The sequence below is a fragment of the Nesoenas mayeri genome, assembly GCF_963082525.1.
Source record: "Nesoenas mayeri genome assembly, chromosome: 3".
In the NCBI taxonomy this organism is placed as follows: domain Eukaryota; kingdom Metazoa; phylum Chordata; class Aves; order Columbiformes; family Columbidae; genus Nesoenas; species Nesoenas mayeri.
In genome coordinates, this window is record NC_137544.1 from 10,411,632 (window position 1) to 10,434,006 (window position 22,375).

The window sequence follows — 22,375 nt, forward strand, 5'->3', positions numbered from 1 at the left end:
GTACTTACAGGCCAGCCCTTGTCTCTGGTTTTGATGTATTCTTCATTGGATAGCTTTGAAGTTTTTGTTATTTCCTCAGTCTAAAATACAACATTCAAGGTAGTACCGGGCAATTCTAAAGGGACATGATCAATTTGGCTCTGTAAATTTCATTATTGTTAAAGAAATATAATTTTCAAGGACTAATTAATAGTCACTATGTTTACACAGTGCTTTTCACTTCAAGTATTTTTAAGACAGTCTACAAAAACCACTTCATTGTCATAGCAGCCTGAAGCATGTTTTTCAAATGAGGAAACTGAAACACACAGATTTTGTAATCTGCACAGAGTTTCGCAGGACCTCAGTGGTAGTTCAGGAAAATTCCTTACCTTTCACGTGCAATGATTTTTCAAAATGCTGATTTCAATCTTATTTTGTCTTTACTAAACCCCAGAAGTTCCTTTCTTCAGTGAGTAGTGCAATCTAGTGGTGAATACCAAACAGATTGAAGCTACATGTTCTGCTTAACTTCAGCATGGACACCAAGGTCACAACTCCGACAGAACTTCCACATAGCCCGTTATGGGTATTCCCTACATTTGCATTTTGAACCAGGGTCCTGCAAACCCCTGGATGCGCTTTATTTTGTGCAGTGACTAATTGTGCAGATTTTGACAGGACAGCTTCGTCACTCAGGACGTTCAGCACCTGGGCTCCAGGTTGCGTTTTGTATATTACATGAAACAATGACAAGCAAAACCAATAAATATTTTTCAACGACTCTTGGTAATGATTCTGGGAATGTTTGGAGCTTTTCAGGTCAAGCAAGTGTTAGCACAGGTTGGAAGTCTTTCCAGAGACTGTAGCACTGGGTAGCAAGCGCTGACAAAGTGATCTGACAAGACGACCTTCCTCTGTATAGCCTAATGAAAGATTTCAGAGGCCATTTGTTTGGTATGCGTCAGCTTCTGGTTGTGCCCGGTTCACAACCTGATTTTCAGAGCTGCTGAAATGCTCATAGTAACAGTCCCTGGGAGCCTTTCGAGATTATTTTCCAATTACACACAAAAAGCGAGTGAATTCTTCTGAGTTATTTCCTTTGAAAAAGCAGCTCAGTATTTGTGAAATAAGGAAACAGAATGAGTTTTTTTGAAAAGGAAAGAACTAAATATTCAAAAAATGCCAAGGTTACCAGAGTATAGCATTAGGAAATAGCAGAGAGATTTCTCCCTGAACTTGTGATTTAGCTTTTGAGAAACATAGCTTTTCCGAAGAAGCCCGGGTTGACATTCCACAGCAGCGAGAGAGAATGTGGCTGTTCCTGCTCTGTAATGGTATCTCTTTCAGTATAGCTTCCCACAGACGCTAAGCATCTTACAGTGTCGTGTGGATTAGAGGGCAGCAGCAGATTTCGGATATTTTGATCTTAATAAAGATTTTTACAGTGTCTCCTGTTTTGTTCTTATAACAAAGTTTGGGAAATCTGACATACCTGAAACAACTACTACACAGATGTGTTATTGTTTGGAAAATGGGATTTAGGAGGATTTTTGAAACTGGAAAGATGTAGCTGGTAGGGTTTTATAACAGTTTTATCTTCATTCCTTTACTATTCAGTAGTTGTGTTAGGGATGCAACTGGCAGAATACAGTGCGTGTTTACTGAGTTTACAGGTAGTTCCATGCTAGAATATGCTGCAGAGATGCTGAGAGGGATAGGATCAAAATTACCTTCATGAGCTAAGCAAAGGGGTCTGGCAAGGAGGGGAGAATGCTGTCTGTCATTCCTCAAAGAGCCGACTTGTTCTGTATGTAAATTAAATACAAGGATGGTAAATCGCTGATTAAGCAGTAGTTCTGCAGGAAAACAAACAAACAAACAAACAAACTGGGAATATCGTGGGTCGTAAGCTTCTGTGGGTTAATATGTTGTGCCGTAAAGTGAGATATGATTTTCGTACATAAGAAGAGGTACATGGGCTGAAAGAACCACAGCTCTGCTGCTGAAGAGAGACACTCTCCAGCATAAGCTAAAATACTCTATCAGTAAAATTCAAGAGAGAAATGAGACACTGAATGTATCCAGAGGAAATCAAGCAAGACATAGAGGATAGTATCTGGAAGGAGAGACTGTTGGAGGTTTAAGTTATCTGGTCTTTGTAGGTATTTGCTCTAAGATTAATTGCATGAGCTGTATTTATGATTAGAGAAGCTCAGGGCAACATGCTTAGATGTGAATGTGGCAAATACATATGCGTATAGTTTCCTATGGCACTAAGGTTCACAGTTAATTGCATATTACATTAAAAAGTACTTCCTTTTATTGTTTTGCATTGTAATGTATTATGCTGTAAGAGAGGGAAAAATAGTGTATCATGAAGTATCATGAACACGAGGAGCACATCTGTAATTGTACTTCTTTGACTGTTCACCACCGTTCTTAGATTTGCAGTGTCAGTTTTACAGAGGCTGTGACTCTCGGCACACACGGTTCTTCAGGTGTGGTCGTGTTGTGTGATTTATATAATGGCATTGCAGAATTCTGTATCATCATCCTCCTATGATTTATGAAACGTAATGTATGATTTCATTGGAATTTTGAGTAAATGGGCACAGTGGGCAACAGTCATCTTAGGGGTCTTTGGGTTTCTGATTCCCTTGCTTGCAATAATTTAGAAGCTTGTAAGGGAAAATAATATTTAGGGGGTTTTCTGCATGTATGTTGCTTACCATTTATTCAATTTGAATTTCCTTTGCTAGCACGTTGATTGTTTTCTCTCTTCTTTAGATCTCTCTAACATTTCCCACTACCTGGTCCTCATAAACTGACTAACATTGTGTCCTGTGCAATTGCTATCAATAAACTACTTACCCGTTGACCAGATCATTAAGAAATAAGTTAGCCATTATTTTATTATATAAAGCCAGACTAGTATATTAGGCTAGGATTAATCCCACCTCAGTTTAGGCATTAAATTCCAGTTAAGATTTAAAGGCCTTATCACTGAAAAGAAAGTAATCTTGAGAGGTGATCTAACCTACCCTAGAAATTATACTTTTTTTGTATTTGTGGTGAATCTAGACCTTATTCCGTGCTGTGATGAAAACCAGCTAATCTAATCCTAATCTTTTTTCTTGCTTCCAGACTATTGCTTAACACGTTGCAACCTTTCATTTACAACTGTTTAGTTTCAACCAAAGGTTATTGTCTGAAATGTAACAGAGAGCTTTTAGAAAACCAATCATTTTTGTCATTTGGTTGAGCTTATTGAAATGTTCAAGAAATTACAGATCAGTAAAACGCCATTTTGCTTTATAAAATCAGTAGTGATTAGACACTATCTTTAACTCCCCAAACCACTGGACAGGGTGATTCTTACCTACCAGGATTCTTATTAGCTCAGCAATTCTGTATTTCAGGTTCTTCCAAACTCTTAAATGTACCTTCTAGGCCTGATATGTTCTGAATTCTCCACTGTTGCTGCTTCTTGATACCTCACCACCCAAAGAGTAGTATGGCCAGAAAAAGATTACAGAGAGCAGAGACCTCCTGAATGTTTTGAACAAGAAAGGTGCGTGCAAAACAAAAGCAAAATCATTGGGCTTCCAATCAGTGTAATTATCTTCTTTAGCAACTCCCTTAGCCTGTAGAAATTCTGCTGTAGGCCTCTTGTTTCTGATATACCTAAGGAATATTTTATTGTTTATTTTTAAATCTTTTAATGTTTGTTCTTGGAAACCTACTTTTGCTCTTTGCAATTTCCTCTTACTTAGTGCCTGCTGAAGTTTAAGTTCCTGTTTATTGGCTTCCCTAGGATCATGTTTCCAAAATTCGAAGGATTTCTGTTTGGTTGAAATAGACTCTTGAACCCTGCCATTCATCCGGTTGTGCTTAATCCAGCCTTCCTGGTTCCCTTCCTTGCACAGGACACAAATCTTCAGAGACGGTTCCTTTTAAAGGAGTGTCCTTATTGCCTTTACTGTCTCACAGTTTTACTTTTGGGATCTTTATGATTAATCTAAGTTTGCTAAGTGTGTGAATTCCACTTCATTTCTTAATTTTTTACTGCAAAAAAACACACGAGGAACTCAGAAATATGAGCAGAACACACCAAGAACAAGAGGTAGGACAAAGAAGCCAGTAAGATGGGAGAAGAGAAGCAGGGGAGTGTTGTCTGTGCCCACTTTTGCTGTATGACTGAACTGGAGGTGGAGAGCTGCCTGCAGAGTCCCATTGAAGCTGAATTAACTGGTATGTGTCAGGTTCTGCACTGGTGGCCACCCATATTCTCATCCCTGCCTACATCCACTGCTGATGCTGCAAGGCAATCACAAAAGTTCTGGCTGCAGTTAGGCTCTCCACCATGTCCTACTGACAACAGCCTTATTCTGGACTGGAAAGTAAAAGGCCTGGCCTGTTAAAATCCTCATATAATGGCTTGGGTACAGGTGCCATGGCCACAGATACCCTGCCAAATCCAGGCTCTTGCGCTTAGTGAAATCGTACCAATCCATAATAAGCCACATCCATCACTTGAAGAACCAGCACCTAGGGTGGCAAAGGCTGCTCCCCATGTTCTGCCCTTCCTTCTGACACAGAGCAGTGCTTTTGACAGATAGGTGCATTTATAGGTAGGAGTTTGAGCATTAAAGTGATATTTGTCACATTAGAAACAGGAATCAAACTGAAATTAGTGAAATACCTATGGAATTCCTCATTGTCTTTCATACCTCTTCATGTTTTCCTAGATAATTTTTGATGGCGCATTCTGAGATGTGTGTCCTAAACACAAAGGTGTATCATTCATCACTGTTTGGAGCTGAATTGAGAAAAAGAAGACTGTTCTCAGGGCATTAATTTAAGAATGCCAAACAAACGGACAAACTTTTGCCAGCTGCACCACAGGATTAGGTGACTGGGTTGCTAGACACAAAACCACACAGAGTCTCCTTTGCCCAATAGAATAGGAGGGGACCAGCAAATTTGCTGAATTATCTGTATGATGTCACATCTGCAACCCTTTCGTCTCGTTTAGGAAAGGAAGAACTTGCACTACCTGCGTTCACCTTTTATTTGAAAAAGACAGAGCTCTGCAGGCTTATAACTGAATTGCATCTTCTTTGGCCGCTCACAGATAACACTTTCTAGGATTATTTTTTTTTCACTTGAGAGCGCTGGCTTTGTCTTTTAACATTTGATCTCTGGAGCCATCAGTCACCTCTCTGGTGTTGTTCTGTTTCCTTAGAGCTCTGCTGGAGTTCAACCAACTCAGTGTTTTGGTCACCACCAAAGACCTATATGATTGCCATTTCCTCCATTCTCACACGTTGTGAGAACGTATTGCTCCTGGCTCAGGGCAGTGTCAGATCCAACACTGTCATTAACTATTTGTTAACAAAACTTCGTTGGTTCGAATTTTAAAAAGTGTCAAGAGTCTTTCCATTTTCTCCTGGTTTCAGGAGAGGGTTTGATATTTTAGGATACTTTCAGTCATTCTAGGGCCTGGAAATTGAAGTGCTTTAAGGTAATTTAGCCATTCTGTGTCTTCCGTTGGTTTTGCTAACTGGTGAGAAAAGAGAAGAATATTTCCCTTCATTCTCACATATAGGTTATGAATGTCTCTGTGATCCAACAAGCACAGAAGCTTCAGATTGTGAGGACAGGAGAGGCTTGGCTGTCTTACCAGCACAGTAAACTGACTGAGCAGAAAAAAGGGTAAAAGAAGTGCTAATTCAGTACAGCACAAATGTCAGAAATGGATACCCCCCATTAAAACTGGGGAAGTCTGAATCACCCTCACTATCTGCAGACATCATGCAATATTGATGGTCATGTAGCAACTCTTGATTCTGCAACTGAACACATGAGGTTCATTCTAGCAGCAAAACTTATAATCTAACAGGCAGGTGTTTGTTCGAAGCCAAGGTTTGAACTCTGCGCTGAAATTTCTTGCTGAGCTTCTGTAGGTTCTGTTGTAACAGAAGCCAGACTAGGTGGACACAGTGTGATTCTTCTGTGTCAAAATGTTTAAATCTATGACTATTTAAGCATTCAGGCAAACTGACTCACTTTTCAGAAGTATTTAGTTCCTCCTGCTGTCTAACATACATGGGACCTGACAGAACTCAACACCTCATAAAATTAGATTGCTTCTAATTATATGTCCAAACATTAGTCTCAATCATTTCTGTCTCTGAAACAGTATATTGCAGGCCAAATCACAATAAATAGTACAGAGCTACTTTTAATACTTTACATTCCGGAAAGGTAAGGCTTAGACATTTGGTGTCCAGTTCAGTCCTATCTTGGTAAGTACCATCAATATCATGCAATATTATTTCAATGATACTTATATTTGCTATTATTTTTGTTATTTGTTATGTTGAATATTTGAATTACTTGCATATGGGCTGATTGAGAAGTCTGTAAGATAGATTAATAGAGTTATGTTCCAAATGTATCTTTTCCTTTCCATTAATTATGGAATTAACTCATGTGGGGTGACTTGATTTAGTCTATATGCCTCTTTAATGATTCAGTTAGGTGAGATAAATTCTGCCCTTTCTTTTCAGTGGAATTGTCAAGATGATCACTACTCTACATGCCTTACCTTTTTGCAGGGTTGGGCCCATATTGTTTATTTCTAAAAGATTTGCTATGTACTTACATTATTGCGTATTTCTTTTTTCTGCAGCCAACATCTTGTATATGGCAAGCCAAGAAATGATGAAGGTTGTGGAAAGAGACAGTACAACCATAAAGCAAAATTTAAAGAAGGTAACTATTTAATCCTCAGAGTTTTCACAGGAAGCCCACATGCATGAGGAAATGTTATATCTGGTTATATTTGTGCAAAGCCAGAATTTCAGCAGGCTCGGTTCTGCTTTTATATTAGTGTAATGCCATTGACTTTGGAGAAGCCATTAAGGGGTCACTGACAATTGAAGTGTCATTGATCCATACCTTTGTAGATGTAGCGTTCACCACTATCAGATGTGGTGTCCCATCTGGTGTGTTTTCCTTGGTGGAGGTGGAACAGCCCATGTTGTGGCTAAGCCTGAGATGTGGTTCCCAGCGAGGCCAGTGGTTGCCTGGGTTCTGGTCAGACAGGCAGGTGTCCAGCCAGGACATAAGCACAGGCTGATTGACCAAATCCTCCGACTTTGCTGCTGAATGAACAGGTCAGGCAGAACATGTACCGTCTGTGTTGTGTGGTGTCAGTTAACATCATGGGATTCTACAGGCTTGATTTTTCCGTGACATCAAAACATAGTGGAGAGGAGTCAGCAAAATTACTACAGCTCCACAGTTTCAGTCATTGAACTGTAAGAGAAAGATACAGAAAGTGCATTCCTTGGGGACTGGAACTACTGCTTTGCAAGTAGTGCAAGTAGTTTTGGGGACCTTTCTCCTGCACTGAACTTTCTTGTCTGTGCAGATTTATTGCTGAAAGAGATCCTGATATAGCTTTGGTCTGGACCGGTCGCGTTCTCCCAGCCAGTTCCCAAGCACGGTTCAGGGGTTGGCACAGGCCACGAGCTGTTCCTAATTGTAGTTTTGATGTGGTCACTCTGTTTTGGAGGCTGAGAGAATTTAATAGCATGGCCATGATGAGACAATTCCAGATGGCTTATGAGCCAAAAAAATGTCACATTTTATAAACTGCTATTGGTGTAGCCTCCCTGTGAGTATATAATCAGTATAACATATTATTCTGCTGTGTCCTCTTCCTTCCCTACATTTTTGGTATCATCCCTGTGTTTTTGCTGGAATAATGATTCCAGCACTTTGCACTGGCAGAGATTTTCCTTGGAGAATGGAATTTTCTAGGACAGAGGTCCTAGATCTCTGTAAGATTACTTTGTGCCTTGTAAATAGATATAGTACAAAGTTCAATTCATAAATCAGTCTTTCTTTTTTTGGCTGAAAATGGGTTTGTTTTTTACTTATCCCATTTGCCTTCTGTGCACTTTGAAAGGTATGTTCAGATGTTTCAGATCTAGTTTTTTTAAAGGAGTTGAAATAGCAGACCTGAACAAGGAACACTACACTGCACTAGGCATGCCTGGCTTTTCACATTTTTATTGCAGAGCATTCAGAGCTCTGCACTTCAGGGGAATCTCAGTGAAGAAACTAAAGGGCTGATCTTGCAGACTGCAAATATTCTCATTGTTTTGAACACAAATTTCCATGGGTTGATCCAAAGCCCAGTGAACTCAAGGAAACTAGTTGATTTTGCTGACTGAATCACCTCTCCAGCTGTTAGGGAGCTACAGAGTTTGCCTGTTCCCTGAAGGAGCCGTGAGCCCAGGGTGACCTCAGCACGGGGTCTAGTCTCACAGCACCCTGGTGGGGCAAGGTAAGAGGGTCCATCACAGAATGGCTGGGATTCGAAGGGACCTCTGGAGATCATCTAGTCAAACCCACCTGCTAAAGCAGGTTCACCCAAGCAGATCACACAGGAATGTGTCCAGGTGGGTTTGAATGTCTTCAGAGAAGGAGACTCCACAACCTCTCTGGGCAGCCTGTTCCTGTTTCTCCTCATCTTTAGATGGAAGCTCCTGTGCTTCAGTCTGTGCCCATTGCCCCTCATCCTGTCGTTGAGCACCACTGAAAGGAGTCTGATCCCATCCTCTTGACACCCACCCTTGAGATATTTATAAACATTGATAAGATCCCCTCTCAACCTTCTCTTCTCCAGGCTGAGCAGACCCAGCTCTCTCAGTCTTTTCCTCATAAGAAAGATGGTCTAGGCCACTCATCATCTTCAGAGCCCTCCATTGGACTCACTCCGGTAATTCCATGGTCTTCTTGAACTGGGAAGCCCAGAACTGGACACAGGGCTCCATCAGCTACAAGGTAAAGCAATAAACTAGGTCCAGTGTCCCTCCAGAGAATTCAGTTGGGAGCAAAAGGAGATAGGGCCAGAGACAGGACTAGAGACCAGGCTACAACGTGGGTCCAAAATCCATCCAGGAGGTACGACCAAAGACATGGTGGAAGGCAAGCTGCAAGGTGAGGTCCATCCAGGTGACAAGCTATGTACAGTGTAGGTCCAGTGTCAATCTAGGACACAGGACACAGGACTGGAGATGGATACTCCTACAGCGTAACTTGAGAGGCAGAAACTAAAGGCAAAGGACAGAGATGGAGACCCTGGACCCATGGGCGGGTCAGAGTCCCAGGCGAGGCTGGTGAGGTCTGATAGTGCCCTGAAACTGAGGGTAAAACTCTGCAGGTCACCGTGTTAGGGTACAAAAGCGAAGAGTTTACAAGATCAGGACTTGAGGTGCATTTGGAAATTTTAATCCCAAGCACACATGCTTGAAGTTACACATAAATTCTCTGTTGGATGAGGACAATAAAGGTGGCAATCAGGTGCAGCTCCAGTGACTTTAAGTGGTCTACTCAGATGCTTCACATTACAAAAATACTTATTTCTTGTACTGAATGAAGGCCCATAGCCAACAGTAAGAGTTTGCAGGTGTCCTAGTCTGCTTCATCTGTGCTTTTGTTGACTCTGTCGATCTAAGTATGGCTTCAGCAGGCAGGAGCTTTTTTAAACCTCTGTTAACTTTCTTTTATTGATTCCTCATACTTTTAAAGTGGCAAACGTAAGAAAACAAAAAGTTGAAGCAAGCTTATAAGCAGTTGGCAAACGGAAGAAAAAGCAGGTCTAAAAATGAAGCTAAATGCTTCTCTTTTTTCATCTTCTAGTAATTTCTGGGAATGTAAGAATTAAGGAAAAATTTTTGAGTTGGCATTATGTTGAATTTGAAGTGTATTGACAATGAAAACGGGATTAACTTATAAAGGTTGGAAGTTTATAAAAACAGGAACTGTAGTCCAAGTTGCTATAGAACTGGCAAGCTGTCACTTCAAAAAATTTATACTGTTTAGTAGTTGCTGTGAGCATATGCTAAAAGCCAATCTTAACACCTGACTTTGCCAGCTGCTGCGGAATAGAAAAGTTATTTCTGGATCTTATTTGCATTCTGTGATCTGAAGAAGAAAGAAGAAGAGACACTAAATTATTCCAGTCTTTCCATGCCCAGGTTTAACTGTAATTATTACTAGTTAGGGACCAGGAGAAACTCTATCTCCAGGCCTCAAATTCCTAGTCTAACAATGCTAATTGCTCAGATTTATGTTGAAAGAATGGGAGCTGGAATATTGTTTGGATAATTAAGTGAGGTATTTCACTTATAATCTTCTAAAGACAGAAGTTATGCACATTAAATACCAGTGGAGCTGTGTGAGGAGGATGGAGACCTGTCTTCTATTATAATAATATATCATAGAATATTTCAAATACTGGCTCTAAAGCTATGTGTCTGGCACAAGCAGTACCTGAATGTAGGCTTCTTATTGCAATGACACAGGGACTTGTGATAAATCACTAAATCCATACAAATAAGGTAAGGGGTACAGACGTAAGATTAGCTCAGCTTTGATGGTTAATTATCATGAGGTGGTTGTGTCTAAGCCAGCTGAGCTACGTTCTCCCACTGTAATAACACCAACTCCCTTTCCTAACAGAAACTGGAGGCAAAGATACTACTGTATTTGAGGAAGTTTATTGTAATTTTTGCACAAAAGGAAGTGGGTGTAATTCCATATTGTTAAAAAACAGATCAGCATTGAGCATGATGGAGCTTTTACAAATTGAATAAAAATTGTAAAAGGAAGGAGAAGATGGTTATGTTCGGCATTCACTAACATGCCTGTAATGGACAATGATATTTCCACATAAGGGGCTCTCTATAGCACTTAACTTTTTACATCTGCACCGTGCCACATTCCTTGCTTTGTTTTAAGACTTATTGACTCTATCAAGTGAACTTATAACCCTGTTGTAACCAAGAAGATACTGCATTAAAGGGTAAAAAGTATGGTGCTTACAGAGGAAATTCTGCTTTAAAAAAATCACCCCTCAGATTTTATATTTACTGAGAAATATTTTGTCCATTACTTCATGGATAGTGCACAGTAGTCCTATTTTTAAGTGTAAAATCTGCTCCAAAGCTCATCTAAATCAATAGAAGAGCTCCTGCAGACTTCAGAAAGTCTTGGCTCACTTTGGCAGTGAACTTTCTGTAGTGGCTCATAATTTCTTAAGACCATAAATCATCTCCTCCAGCAACTGAAAATCATTATTCTTTTGGTTAGCATGTTAAACCCCAAAAAATTTATATGCTTCTTCAGCTTAGCTTTGCCAGTGGTCTGGTGTAGCACATACAGTAAGTGTATAAGGAAATAGACAGGAAACATCTGACATAGAGATACAAAGGTGAAAAGAAAAAACAAAACTATAGTCTAAGAAGAACAACATTTAATCAAATGGGAAAAAGTATAAACTGGAAGTTTGTGGACACATGAACCTGTTTTCACTCAGATTGAGGAAGTCTGTGTTGTGGGTGGCTTATAACCACATATATATAACCGCATATATTATAACCACTTATATATATATATATATATAAGAAATTCAGTTTGAAAAAATTAATTAATTATGTTTACCACTTCCTACTTATTACAATGGTGTATTTAGAATGTAAAGTAACACGAGTTTAAGTCACACCAATAATACCATAGAAAATGTATCACCTAAACAGTTATATGTAGAGATTTAGGGTAAAAAATGCCAAAATGAAGTATTTCCTTTCCACTGAAAAGTGCTACATTTCTCTTTTGGAAAAATTGTCTTTACTAGAGAAAAATTTTAAAACTGAGCAACGAAGAACTATTTTGAGCCCTGAAGCAGCTCTTTTGATGTTGCCCAGTGTTTTTATTTGGGTCTCTGTAGATGTCCACAGGAGTTTAGTATTAACAGTTATTCCCAGTGAGAGGAGCATGATCTGAAGAAAAGTGGTTGAAAGAATACTACAAATACTTTGCCTGCCCACCGCTTGAGTGAGTTGCTTGCCTGCATTTGTGAAAAACCTTCCAAACACTCTTTCTGAATAGGTGCAAAGTGCTCTCTGGAGCCAACACCTCTTTTTTGGCTGCTCTCACATCCTCTTTGGCCCATGCTCTCTGGAGGGGCAGAGTCGAAGTCAGGGAAATCGCACATGTGCTTGGGGACTTTGGTGCCTGTGTCATTAAACCACAAGAACAACCTTCTCTTTGAAGCAACCAGAATACGCCTCATTTGGGATCAGGAGTTTTTCTCCTCGGTGGAAAAGAATCCCAGTGAGCATTCAAAAACTTCAATATACCATGATACACTTATCTGTGATATTTCACTTCTCCTGTAACTGAGCTCCTGCTAACATTACTCATGCTGTGTGGTGTTCTAATAAATAAGCGATGACATTAATTTGCAGGGTTTTGGGGATGGGTATAAGGTGTGTGCTACACACAATGGGCAAAGACAGCAATATTTCCCCAGCCTTCTGAAGAATGCTTAGGAAGTTACTACCCGACCCTTGCTACCCGGTAATCACTTACCTTCCCTCCCTATGCCACAGAGCTCATTGTATGGCGGGGAACAAAAGTGCTATTTATGGCCAGATGCTGATCCTGATGTTGCAAGAGATATCTGACTGATTCGCCTTCAGTACAGTCTCACTGAACGTAGACATTGTCAGGCTGATGTTCAGAGGGAAATACCGTTGACAGTGAATATGACTGGAAGAATCTGGCCTGGTAATAGTATTGCTTAAATAGTGGTTTCGGGTCTGTTTTTATTTTGGTATTTATACAGACCGAAATATGCATGTTCCTGATATGTCTAAATATATACCCTCAAAACGCTTTTAAAAGTAACACGGATAGTACAAATAAGTTAATCACCCTGATTTGTTGATAAATCCTGTGCATCCTTTTTAAAAGGGCGTTTTTACTTTGCATTGAGTTAGACTCTTCACTTTGTGTGAGAAAGTGGATATAGAAGTGGCCTCACTTGCTCTCTTGGGTCAGCCCATAGCATTGCTACCAAACTGCAGCAAAGTTAAATAGCAGCCCCTTCCCCTTCCTCGATCTACCAGATTTCCAGTTAACACTGACAAAAGCATGAAAACAGGGAGCCAGCACCAATTCCCTTTGGTAGAACACCGTACCTGATACCAGGCAGAGCAGCAGCGCATCTTGAATCACACGCAAGTAGCCACTATGCCTGGCTGAGTCTCGGGATTTGCATCTTAATTTTTTCTAAAATGTTTCTCCACTCCCTTTCCAGACAGGGAAACTGGTTTTGTTTATTATTTATGTTGGTTTAACAAAACTGGCCACGCTCCTTATGTTAAATAAAATCTCCACGAGTACCTGAACTATGCATTACACCTTTACTACACCCTCTACAGGTTAGTATTTATAAAAAACATTGTGTACCCCAGATTGTCAACTGCCTCTTCTCAAAGGGGTCCAGCAGAAAAGGTTTAGCTTCACACTGCCCTTGGCAAGTTGAGAAATCTGAGTTCTGGTAAAACAAGCTGAGAAGCAAGTTCCAAAGACTTTGCCATCAAACCCATTGATCTCAACCACGGCAGGATCACAAGGGGAGAGAGATGGTGTTTCAGAGAACCAGATCCCAAAGCATTTAGGGCTTCCTAGGGCAGTGCCAGCTCTTTGAATTCTTCCCAGAAGCTGATTAGTAAAGCCAAAGTACAACTGAAGCAAGTCCAAAGAAAAAAACACGTGTCCCAAATCAGTCTGTTCCCATGTTGTTTATACTATTCTTTTGGCAGGATAAGGTGGAGACACTTCCATAATTCCAGAGAACCTAAGTCATTTTCTATAAACGTTGATTGAAGCTAAAATTAATTGTGGGCTAATACCTTTTAAGCTAGTTGTCATCTGAGAGCCAATGAAACTGTTTGCTGGTTACTGTTGAGAGATGTCATCCAGAGGGAAGCTGCTGTCTCAACCAGTGAATGCACGTGGGAGCAACACTGATAAAAATTTAATGTATCTGAGGACAAGGATTTCAGCAAGGTCACTGGTGCGGTCTTGCTTGCCATTGCACATGTGCCGCTAGTTTATATCCATAGAGATCAGTCCTTTGCTCTTTGCCATCAGCTGGAGAGGTGCCTGCCCGTGTAATAAGATCCTAAAGTTATTATAACATGTACCACATTCCAGAAAGATAGAGGAAATTCAATTAATATTTTTTAACTTTTTGGATTTGTTTTTCAGTGTTGACCTATGACAGCTACAGGAGAAGCATAAAAGAAATCTCTCTGTAATTTATACTTCTGTGAACTGTCATACATGGTAAAGCAAGTGCCAGTGAAGTCAAATGCAGGAAATCTTTATTATTTTCTTAGAAACTGTTTAAAATGTAAACATCCTGTTGATATGAATCTCAGATTCTTCTGGTGTTTACTTAGCAGCTGCCATCATTGTGCAGTGTCTGAGTACACATACCATATTACCGGGTACTAGGCTGACTTGTGTTTCATTTTACAGAAGCTAAGACAGAAAACACTTCTGAGCAATTTAATGTTAAAACAGCTTACAAGAACATTACTGTTATTTTAAAACTATTTGAAAATTAGAAACTGCATAACTATCTCAAACACGGTATTAGAATGGCCGGCAAAGATAACCCACATCCCCTTTACTCTGCCCTCATCGTCAGATCCTGAAAGGACATTTTAGTCACTCGTAACAAGCAGAGTGTTGTATCAGGATTCATGTCAAGTCTTTGTCATGTCCAGTGGTAGCTGCCATTTCCCTTCTGAGTCAGGAATACCTGAAAGTATCAGTATTCAATGTTACAAAAGAATAAAAAATAATCCTCTCGCCCTTATGGCAGAAAAGTTACAAAATGCAAATATTGAAAACTCTAAGCCCAGAAGAAAAATAGAAAGAACATTCTATTTATTGTTTGGTAAATCTGTTTATTTCTAAGCTGCTCTCATTATTTTGGGGGCCTGACTCACCATTTTTAAATGCTTTGGTTGGCAGCAGCTTTCCATTGCTGGTACAGTGGTTGTGCTGACTCAGGATGTCTTTACAGCCATGCACAGTCCACAGGAAAATATGTACTGTACAGATCCATGCAAATCATATAGTGTTTCGTACCGTTAATGAGGATCCCATGTGCCTCTGGTTACACATGGTTTGTTAATTATGCCTGCATGTGTGAGGTTAAAATGAAGACGATAACATTTGGACTCTGAAAACTTCTGTTTAAATATGTTTAAAATGAATCTGTCTTGATATATTAGAAAAATAGGTAGCATCCTAACATCTGTATATTATGTGGCTGTGTGTGCCATAGGCAAAGAGCACAGATGTTTTGTCATTCAACCGAAGCCCTCAGTGCCACAAACGACAGTCAAGTATCTGCCAGGTTTCATATGCCCTGTAGCACCATCTGGATCACTGGAAGTTTACACCTTAATTGCAACCCTGCTTTTAGATTTTATTGCATAATCCATTAATAGGGAAGCATTTTGAAAACAATTCTGAATTCTGTTGGCAGTTTCTAGTTATGAAATGTGTGTGTTAGTTTTTGATTTGCAGGCATACACACACGGACACACAGAATGCACACACCAATGTCTACACACTAAATAAGCAGACAAAATAACTGCAGCAACAAATAAAGATCCTGAAGTCTTCCTGTTACCACACTGTTCTTTGTTAGTTGGTTATAATGTGCCCAAACTTTAACTGCATATATGACACAAGTATTTATCCTGCCTTGACTGTTTATTTTTTATTTCAGTCCAAAAGGTTCTACAATGTCTACAAATAAGGCTCAGGGGAAAATGCATCATTTTCTCATGGTAAAAATTCTTGGCTTGGAGCAGGAATCTATTTATTCCAGTGCAGGGGGAATACGTGCTAAGCTGGTGTAGAGGGAACTGGTGAGTGAGGGGTAAACAGGGAGGAGAAAGAAGAGGAGGCAGGAAGACACAAAGGCTCAGTTTCTTTGGCCAAGAGTAGGCTTCTGGTGCTATATGAGGGGGTAGATTTGAGCTACCTGAGCAAGACTGGCACATGAGACACACGAGCTACCTGTATCATCAGTGGAGACCAAACAGACTACGCTACCGTTTTGATCTTAAGTTTTGTGAGATTGTAGAGTCATGTAGGCTGGAGAAGACCCTTAAGATCACCCAGTGTAACCATTAACCTAACACGCTACTAAATGTTTATGTATGGGCACCTGAATCATGCTTTATGTGTTTACTTGTAGGAATCTACAGATGCAGTAGGCATTAAGGTACAGATGACCCCATTAAAGTCAGTCGAAATCTATTGAAGAAGTCAAGGTGGAATTTGGCCCTTAAACGTGGACATCTGGTTTAGTTTGGGGCACTGCAGAATATCCCCATCTGGCCTCCAGCTGTTCTTCCAGAAAGCTGTGGGTCATACCGGCCAGTCTTGTGCAGATGCCTTAGATATCTAGAGCATGTCAAATGGCAGTAGGTACCTACTCTTAGGCACTTGAGTTGACCCTAAAGTGCAGCTTCAGTCCAGTTTGCTGGACTGAACCCAACCCTAACACTAGGAATAACTGATAGTTCAAAAGATATTTGAGGGATAGGGCTGGGAATAGAGGTTCTAGACTGATAAAAATGTGGAGAATTCCTGGGGCAAAAGGCAACTAGGGTTGGAATTGAGACTCAGAATGAAACAAAGAAACCAGAAGACTAAAATGTGGAGTTTGGCAGGGCAAGAATTTGAGACTAGAATAAGAAGCAGAAGGAAACTGGAAATTACTAGGTGTCCTGGGTTTGGCTGAGATGGAGTTAATTTTCTTCGTAGTAGCTGGTATAGTGCTGTGTTTTGGATTTAGTGTGAGAAGAATGTTGATAATACACTGATGTTTTGGTTGTTGCCAAGCAGTGTTCATACCAAGTGAAGGATTTTTCAGGGAGAAGGCTGGAGATGCACAAGAAGCTGGGAGGGGGCACAGCCAGGACAGCTGATGCAAGCTGGCCAGAGAGATATCCCGTACCATACAGTATCATGCTGAGTACATAAAGTAGGAAAAAAGTAGGAGATTGCTGCTCAGGGATGGACTGGGCATCATTAGCAAGTGATGAGCAATTGTGTTGAGCATCACTTGTTTTGTATATTCTATTATTATTTTTTTTGTTATTTTCTCATCCTTTTCTGTCCTGTTGAACTGTCTTTGTCTCAATCCATAAGTTTAGCTTTTTTTTTCCAATTCTCCTCCCCATCCCACCATCGTGGAGAGGAGTGAGCCAGCAGCTGTGTGATGCTTAGTTGCCAGCTGGGGTTAGACCAGGACACTAGGTAAGGAGAACAGAGCTGAAACAATGAGCCAAAGCCAGGTAGAGCAGTCCTGAGACCACAAAGGGACAAGACAGAAGAAGTCATACCTTGAAAGACTGGACAAACAACTGAGCAGCAGGGCCAGTAGTTGGTAAATATTCTGCCCTTTCTGCTTAGAATGGATTCAAATTTCCAAAATCTTATTGTTTCTGTTCTCAGCAGGTGCCTTTGACTATATTTGCCTTCAAAACAGGAGCAACACAATAGAAGAGAATTTGTAGAGATAAACAGTGAGTGGTGAAGACCTGATGTTCCCAATGTGGGCATCTCTAGAGGGTTATTACTTTAGCCAACAGCTGTGTGGTCCCATGGCCATTAGTGACTGGAGCTCACTAAGTGTGATCCTGAAGAGCATCTTTTCCTTAGTTTCAGATGAAAAGAGTCCATATGCTCCAAGGCTGCTCCACAACGTGAACCAAAGCTTGGCAATTCTGGACAAACATGATATTTGCTTCCAAAACACGCAATAGATCCAAACTAAATAACTAATTTCTGTGCTGGACACCTCCAGTGTGACACCCAGCAGGAAGGTGTCCCATGTTCCTCTGGCCTGAAGCTGACAGTGCTACTTCTTCCAGTTACACGTTACTTTAAGGGACAGAGGCCTAAAGCAGCAAAACTAGAGGTGCCAACGCTGTTGCCAATACATGTAGGAGCCATGTAAAATACCTGGGTTTTGGTTCACCTCCTTGAAGTCCAGCAGAGTATATGCACAAGCTCTGCTACAACCAGTTGATACTGCATTACCAAGCATTTCAAAGTTAGGGAGCACCAATCTTAATTCAGATGCCTCTTATGAGGCATTAAGAGTTGGTCTTTCACTAAAACGACACTTTTCATTCTTCCTGTTTCATTAACCAAAAGACCTGTGTGATGAAGGAGACAGCGGGATGCAGAACTACCTCTTTTGTGGCAGAAGCAGTAAAACACCTGTTGAAAGGAACAGTGAACTATATTATGTAAAAATAGATAGCTTCGTGGTAAGTGCACCCAAACTTCACATCCAAGAATGGGCTGGTGGTGAAGTCATTAATATTTTTCATAGGTGGTCACAGTTTGTACCTATCTCATTTAAGACCTGAACACTGTTTTATGGAGAGGTAAACAGTGTTTCAGAGCACTCGCAAATGAAGTGCAGGAGCGCTCTCCTTTTAACATACTCAATACTGTGTAATGCTCTTCACACTGGAAAACCAGCTCTAGGTGTTTTCAACTACACTATATACTTACAAATTAATGTAATTAACTTCTGTGCTCCCCATCTGCAAAATTGATTAAAAAATTACCACTAAGGTGTTGCAAAACCAAATTAATAAATGTGAGCATGCAAATCCTGTTGTGGTGTGTGCCAGAGGAATGCACATAAGAAATTAGATTCTGTCTGTAAAACATGAAATATGTCATAAATAAATCCTCAGACCACACACAGAATTTAAAGCAAAAAATACTATCAAATAGCAGCTCATCAGCTGAACGTCACCCTGTCAGTGGATTGAATGAGTCAAGGATCCTTTGGATCATGCAATGAAAGATTAAACTATAATGCAAATATACCAGATGCAGGCTAAGAATGCACATAAATCTTTTGTTTAGGCATTTCCAAATCTGTGAGTTCTCGAGTTTACAACCCTACCTGGAGAACAGCCCATTTCACAGTTCATGCAGACTAAGCCAAGTATTTTATCCACCTTTATAAGTGTAAATGGCTTTTCATCTTTTTCTAGATGATCATATGATGAGACTCTACGATTAGCCTATCAGAATATCTAATAATTTCAAGGACTACTCCATTAAACTGGAGTTGCTCCATTTCTTTTTTTCTCAAGTTTCATAATCTTTATTTTCGTATCTCTTGGTAACAGAGCCCAGGGTTAAACAGTATTCAGTCAGATGTTTGGCTTTCAAAAGGCCTGAATGCAGCTGGCCATTTTACATTGGCTTTTGTTAAGAATTTTTGCTAGTGTGACATCCTGTGATTTATGAATAGAAGGCAAGATCAAAAGATCTTTGGCCAGGTGGCCAAGAAGGCCAACAGCATCCTGGCTTATATCAGCAATAGTGCGGCCAACAGGACTAGGGGAGTGATCGTCCTCCTGTACTCAGCTCTGGTTGAGGCCCCACCTCAAATCCTGTGTTCAGTTTTGGGCCCCTCACTACAGGAAAGACCTTGAGGTGCTGGAGATAGTTCAGAGAAGGGCAACGAAGCTGGTGAGGGGTCTGGAGCACAAGTCTGATGAGGAGCAGCTGAGGGACCTGGGGCTGTTCAGCCTGGAGAACAGGAGGCTGAGGGGAGACCTTATCAGTGTCTGCAACTACCTGAAAGGAGGTTGTAGCATGGAGGGGGTTGGACTCTTCTTCCAAGTAACAAGTGATAGGATGAGAGGAAGTGGCCTCAAGGTGCACAAGGAGAGGTTTAGATTGGATATTAGGAAAAATTTCTTCACGGAATGGGTTGTCAGGCATTGGAACAGGCTGCCCAGGGAAGTGGTTGAGTCACCATCGCTGGAGTTATTTAAAAGATGTATAGATGTGGCACTTCGGGACATGGTTTAGAAGTGGACTTGGTAGTGTTAGGTTGTTAACAGTTGGACTTGATGATCTCAAAGATCTCTTCCAACCTAAACGATTATATGATTCTATTAAATTTTCTGCTAAAGGAAGCAAACGGCATACCTTGTTTCCAGAAATTAGTGACTGACAAAGGAAACCGATAATGTTTGTTAACATGGGATGCTTTATGTTCTATGTTTTGCATATATGTACAGTGTAACTTGGGGTGGTGTCTGAGCAACTGAGATATTGTATTTTGCATACAGTGAATAATCAGTAATGTCCAAGATTTAGGTACACTTCAACAAGAGAAAAGCGAGTTAGACAAAAACTTGTAGCATTTTGTGAAATGCAATCTGGGCTCTTAGGCCACCTCTGCCCCAGTGGGTGCATTTATTAATATTCCACATGGCTCAAAAAAGTCATGGGATTGAAGATTTTTGTGATGAAAGGAAAACTTCTTGTCCCCTAATTCATGTTAGCATTGCTCAGTTATTCACTGAAGTACAGAAATGAAATATGAAACAAATGAGAGTGATGGAATTGGTCCAGGCTGTGTGTGTGATACGTTGAGCAATCAACATCCTTCTGGTACCTGCATTTGAACGTTATAGTATAAAGAGTCCTCGTCATTAATCTTTTTTCTGTATAGCTTTTAATCTGTAGGTCTTTAATCATCTCCAAGACAACCACCATCCCTTCAAATACTTTATAGAAACTGAAAAACATAGATATAGCATGCAAAGCTTAGATGAAAATGAGGTGAAATTATGACTTCGGAAAGAGTGACATTGAGTGTTTCTAACAGAGAGAAAAGACGTTTCATTGAATATGATATTTGCCTGGAATTTATCATTTTTTTGTTTAGGTGGGTCCTGTAGCACCTGCTTCATGTGTGTCATTAAACAAGGTTACTTGGTCAAGATCAAAACAAAATGGACTGTGGTAGAATTTTAGTTCCACATTACAACCCAAAAGAAAATTGCTTATAGATCTCTGGGAGGTGTCTGTGTTCTACATGGGCAGCACTTAATAAAAATAAGGTAGAAAGTTGGGATTGTTCAACCTGGAGAAGAGAAGGCTCTGGAGAGACCTTATTGTGGCCTTTCAGTGCTTAAAGAGGCCTATAAGAAAGATGGAGACAGACTTTTTAGCAGGGCCTATTGCGATAGGACAAGGGGTGATAGTTTTAGAGAAGGTAGATTCAGGCTAGACATAAGGAAGAAATTTTTTACACTGAGGGTGGTGAAACACTGTCCCAGGTTGCCCAGAGAGGTGGTGGATGCCCCATTCCTGAAGACATTCAAGGCCAGGCTGGACGGGGCTCTGAGCAACCTGATCTGGGTGAAGATGTCCCTGCTCATTGCAGGGGGTTGGACTGGATGAGCTTTGAAGGTCACTTCCAACCCAAACTGTTCTCTGATTCTGAGATTCTGTGATTATAAAATTCTCCACACAAAAAAGTTTTGCTTCAGAGAATGACCATAATTGCTGTTCTTCTAACATGGCTGAGTGAATCACCTCTATTTTACGTCTAACACTGAGTTTAAGAAAAATAGGTACTGCTCCACCTGAGGCCCCAAGTAGGCAGGTGGTTTGAGATCACACCTAGCGGATGCCACACTGAGCTACTCACAGATGGTGGAGTAGCCTCCTGCTTTCTCTTAGTTTAGATCCAGAAGAAAGCCTTAATGGTTAGCACCTTCAGCTGGGACATAGCATCAAGTTTACTGGTAGTTTTGCTGTTTGATTAAATAGGTAGAAAGCTAACACAGAAAACAGCTAATAGCTAGGGAAAACACAGCAGCTTGCCTGGTAGAGGTCAATTCCATGGACAACTAAATTATTTGATTTATAATAACAGATTTCTTAAGACATTCAGGCTTTCATCAGCAGATCTCTGGTTCTTGTGTTCCACAGTTTTACTGATGAGGAAACTGAGTCATAGAGCATTTAACTGGCTTCGTCATAGTTAGAGACATGGAAACAACCAAGAACTACCAATTTGCTATTCCTTATAGCATATTTTGGGTCATGAAGCATCACTTATTTCCAAATAATTCAGTATTCTTTGTTCGAATACCGTTTGCTTCATCAGTAACTTTTCGAATTAATGATTTGATATGCTTTGATTTCTAGCTGATATTTTACTATGGAACTGGAGACAAATGGTGTCCACAGCACTACTACGATGAGATCAAAATGGATTTTCCGGACGGGGACATTCGGCTTTGTGAGAAGGGGCTCCGCCACGCCTTCGTGCTGGATGCCAGCAAGGAGATGGCTGCCATGATTACAGACTGGTTACGGGATGATCTGACCAAATTATAAACATGGATTTAGTGATTAACAAGAAAACGATGTAATTATTTTGTGAACGTGTAATTTTTTGTGAGAGAGTCTGTCCTATTTTTTTTTGTGTTTATTATAGATTATGGCTTGTTTTCTATTGAGATGTTTTAAAGAAAGTTAAAGAGAGACTGGCTGGTCCAAAGTATAGTTTTATGATTCAGTGGTGATGTACCTTCAACCTGTGTCTTCAGGACTCTGCAGGACTTGGCAAAGGGTGCAATATTATTGCCTGCCC

At 40.4% G+C, this 22,375-nt stretch overlaps 1 protein-coding gene across 1 annotated transcript in view; it reads left to right on the forward strand.

Annotated features, from left to right (window-relative positions):
* The window catches only part of LDAH (lipid droplet associated hydrolase), a gene marked incomplete at both ends in the record, with an annotated part of 121,600 nt that extends 99,481 nt beyond the window's left edge, over positions 1–22,119 (forward strand). Inside the window, 2 exons of the mRNA XM_080342319.1 lie at positions 6,677–6,759; positions 21,928–22,119. Coding sequence (XP_080198445.1) covers positions 6,677–6,759; positions 21,928–22,119 — 275 coding nt within the window. The remainder of the gene's footprint in view (positions 1–6,676; positions 6,760–21,927) is intronic.
* Positions 22,120–22,375: the final 256 nt, after the last annotated feature.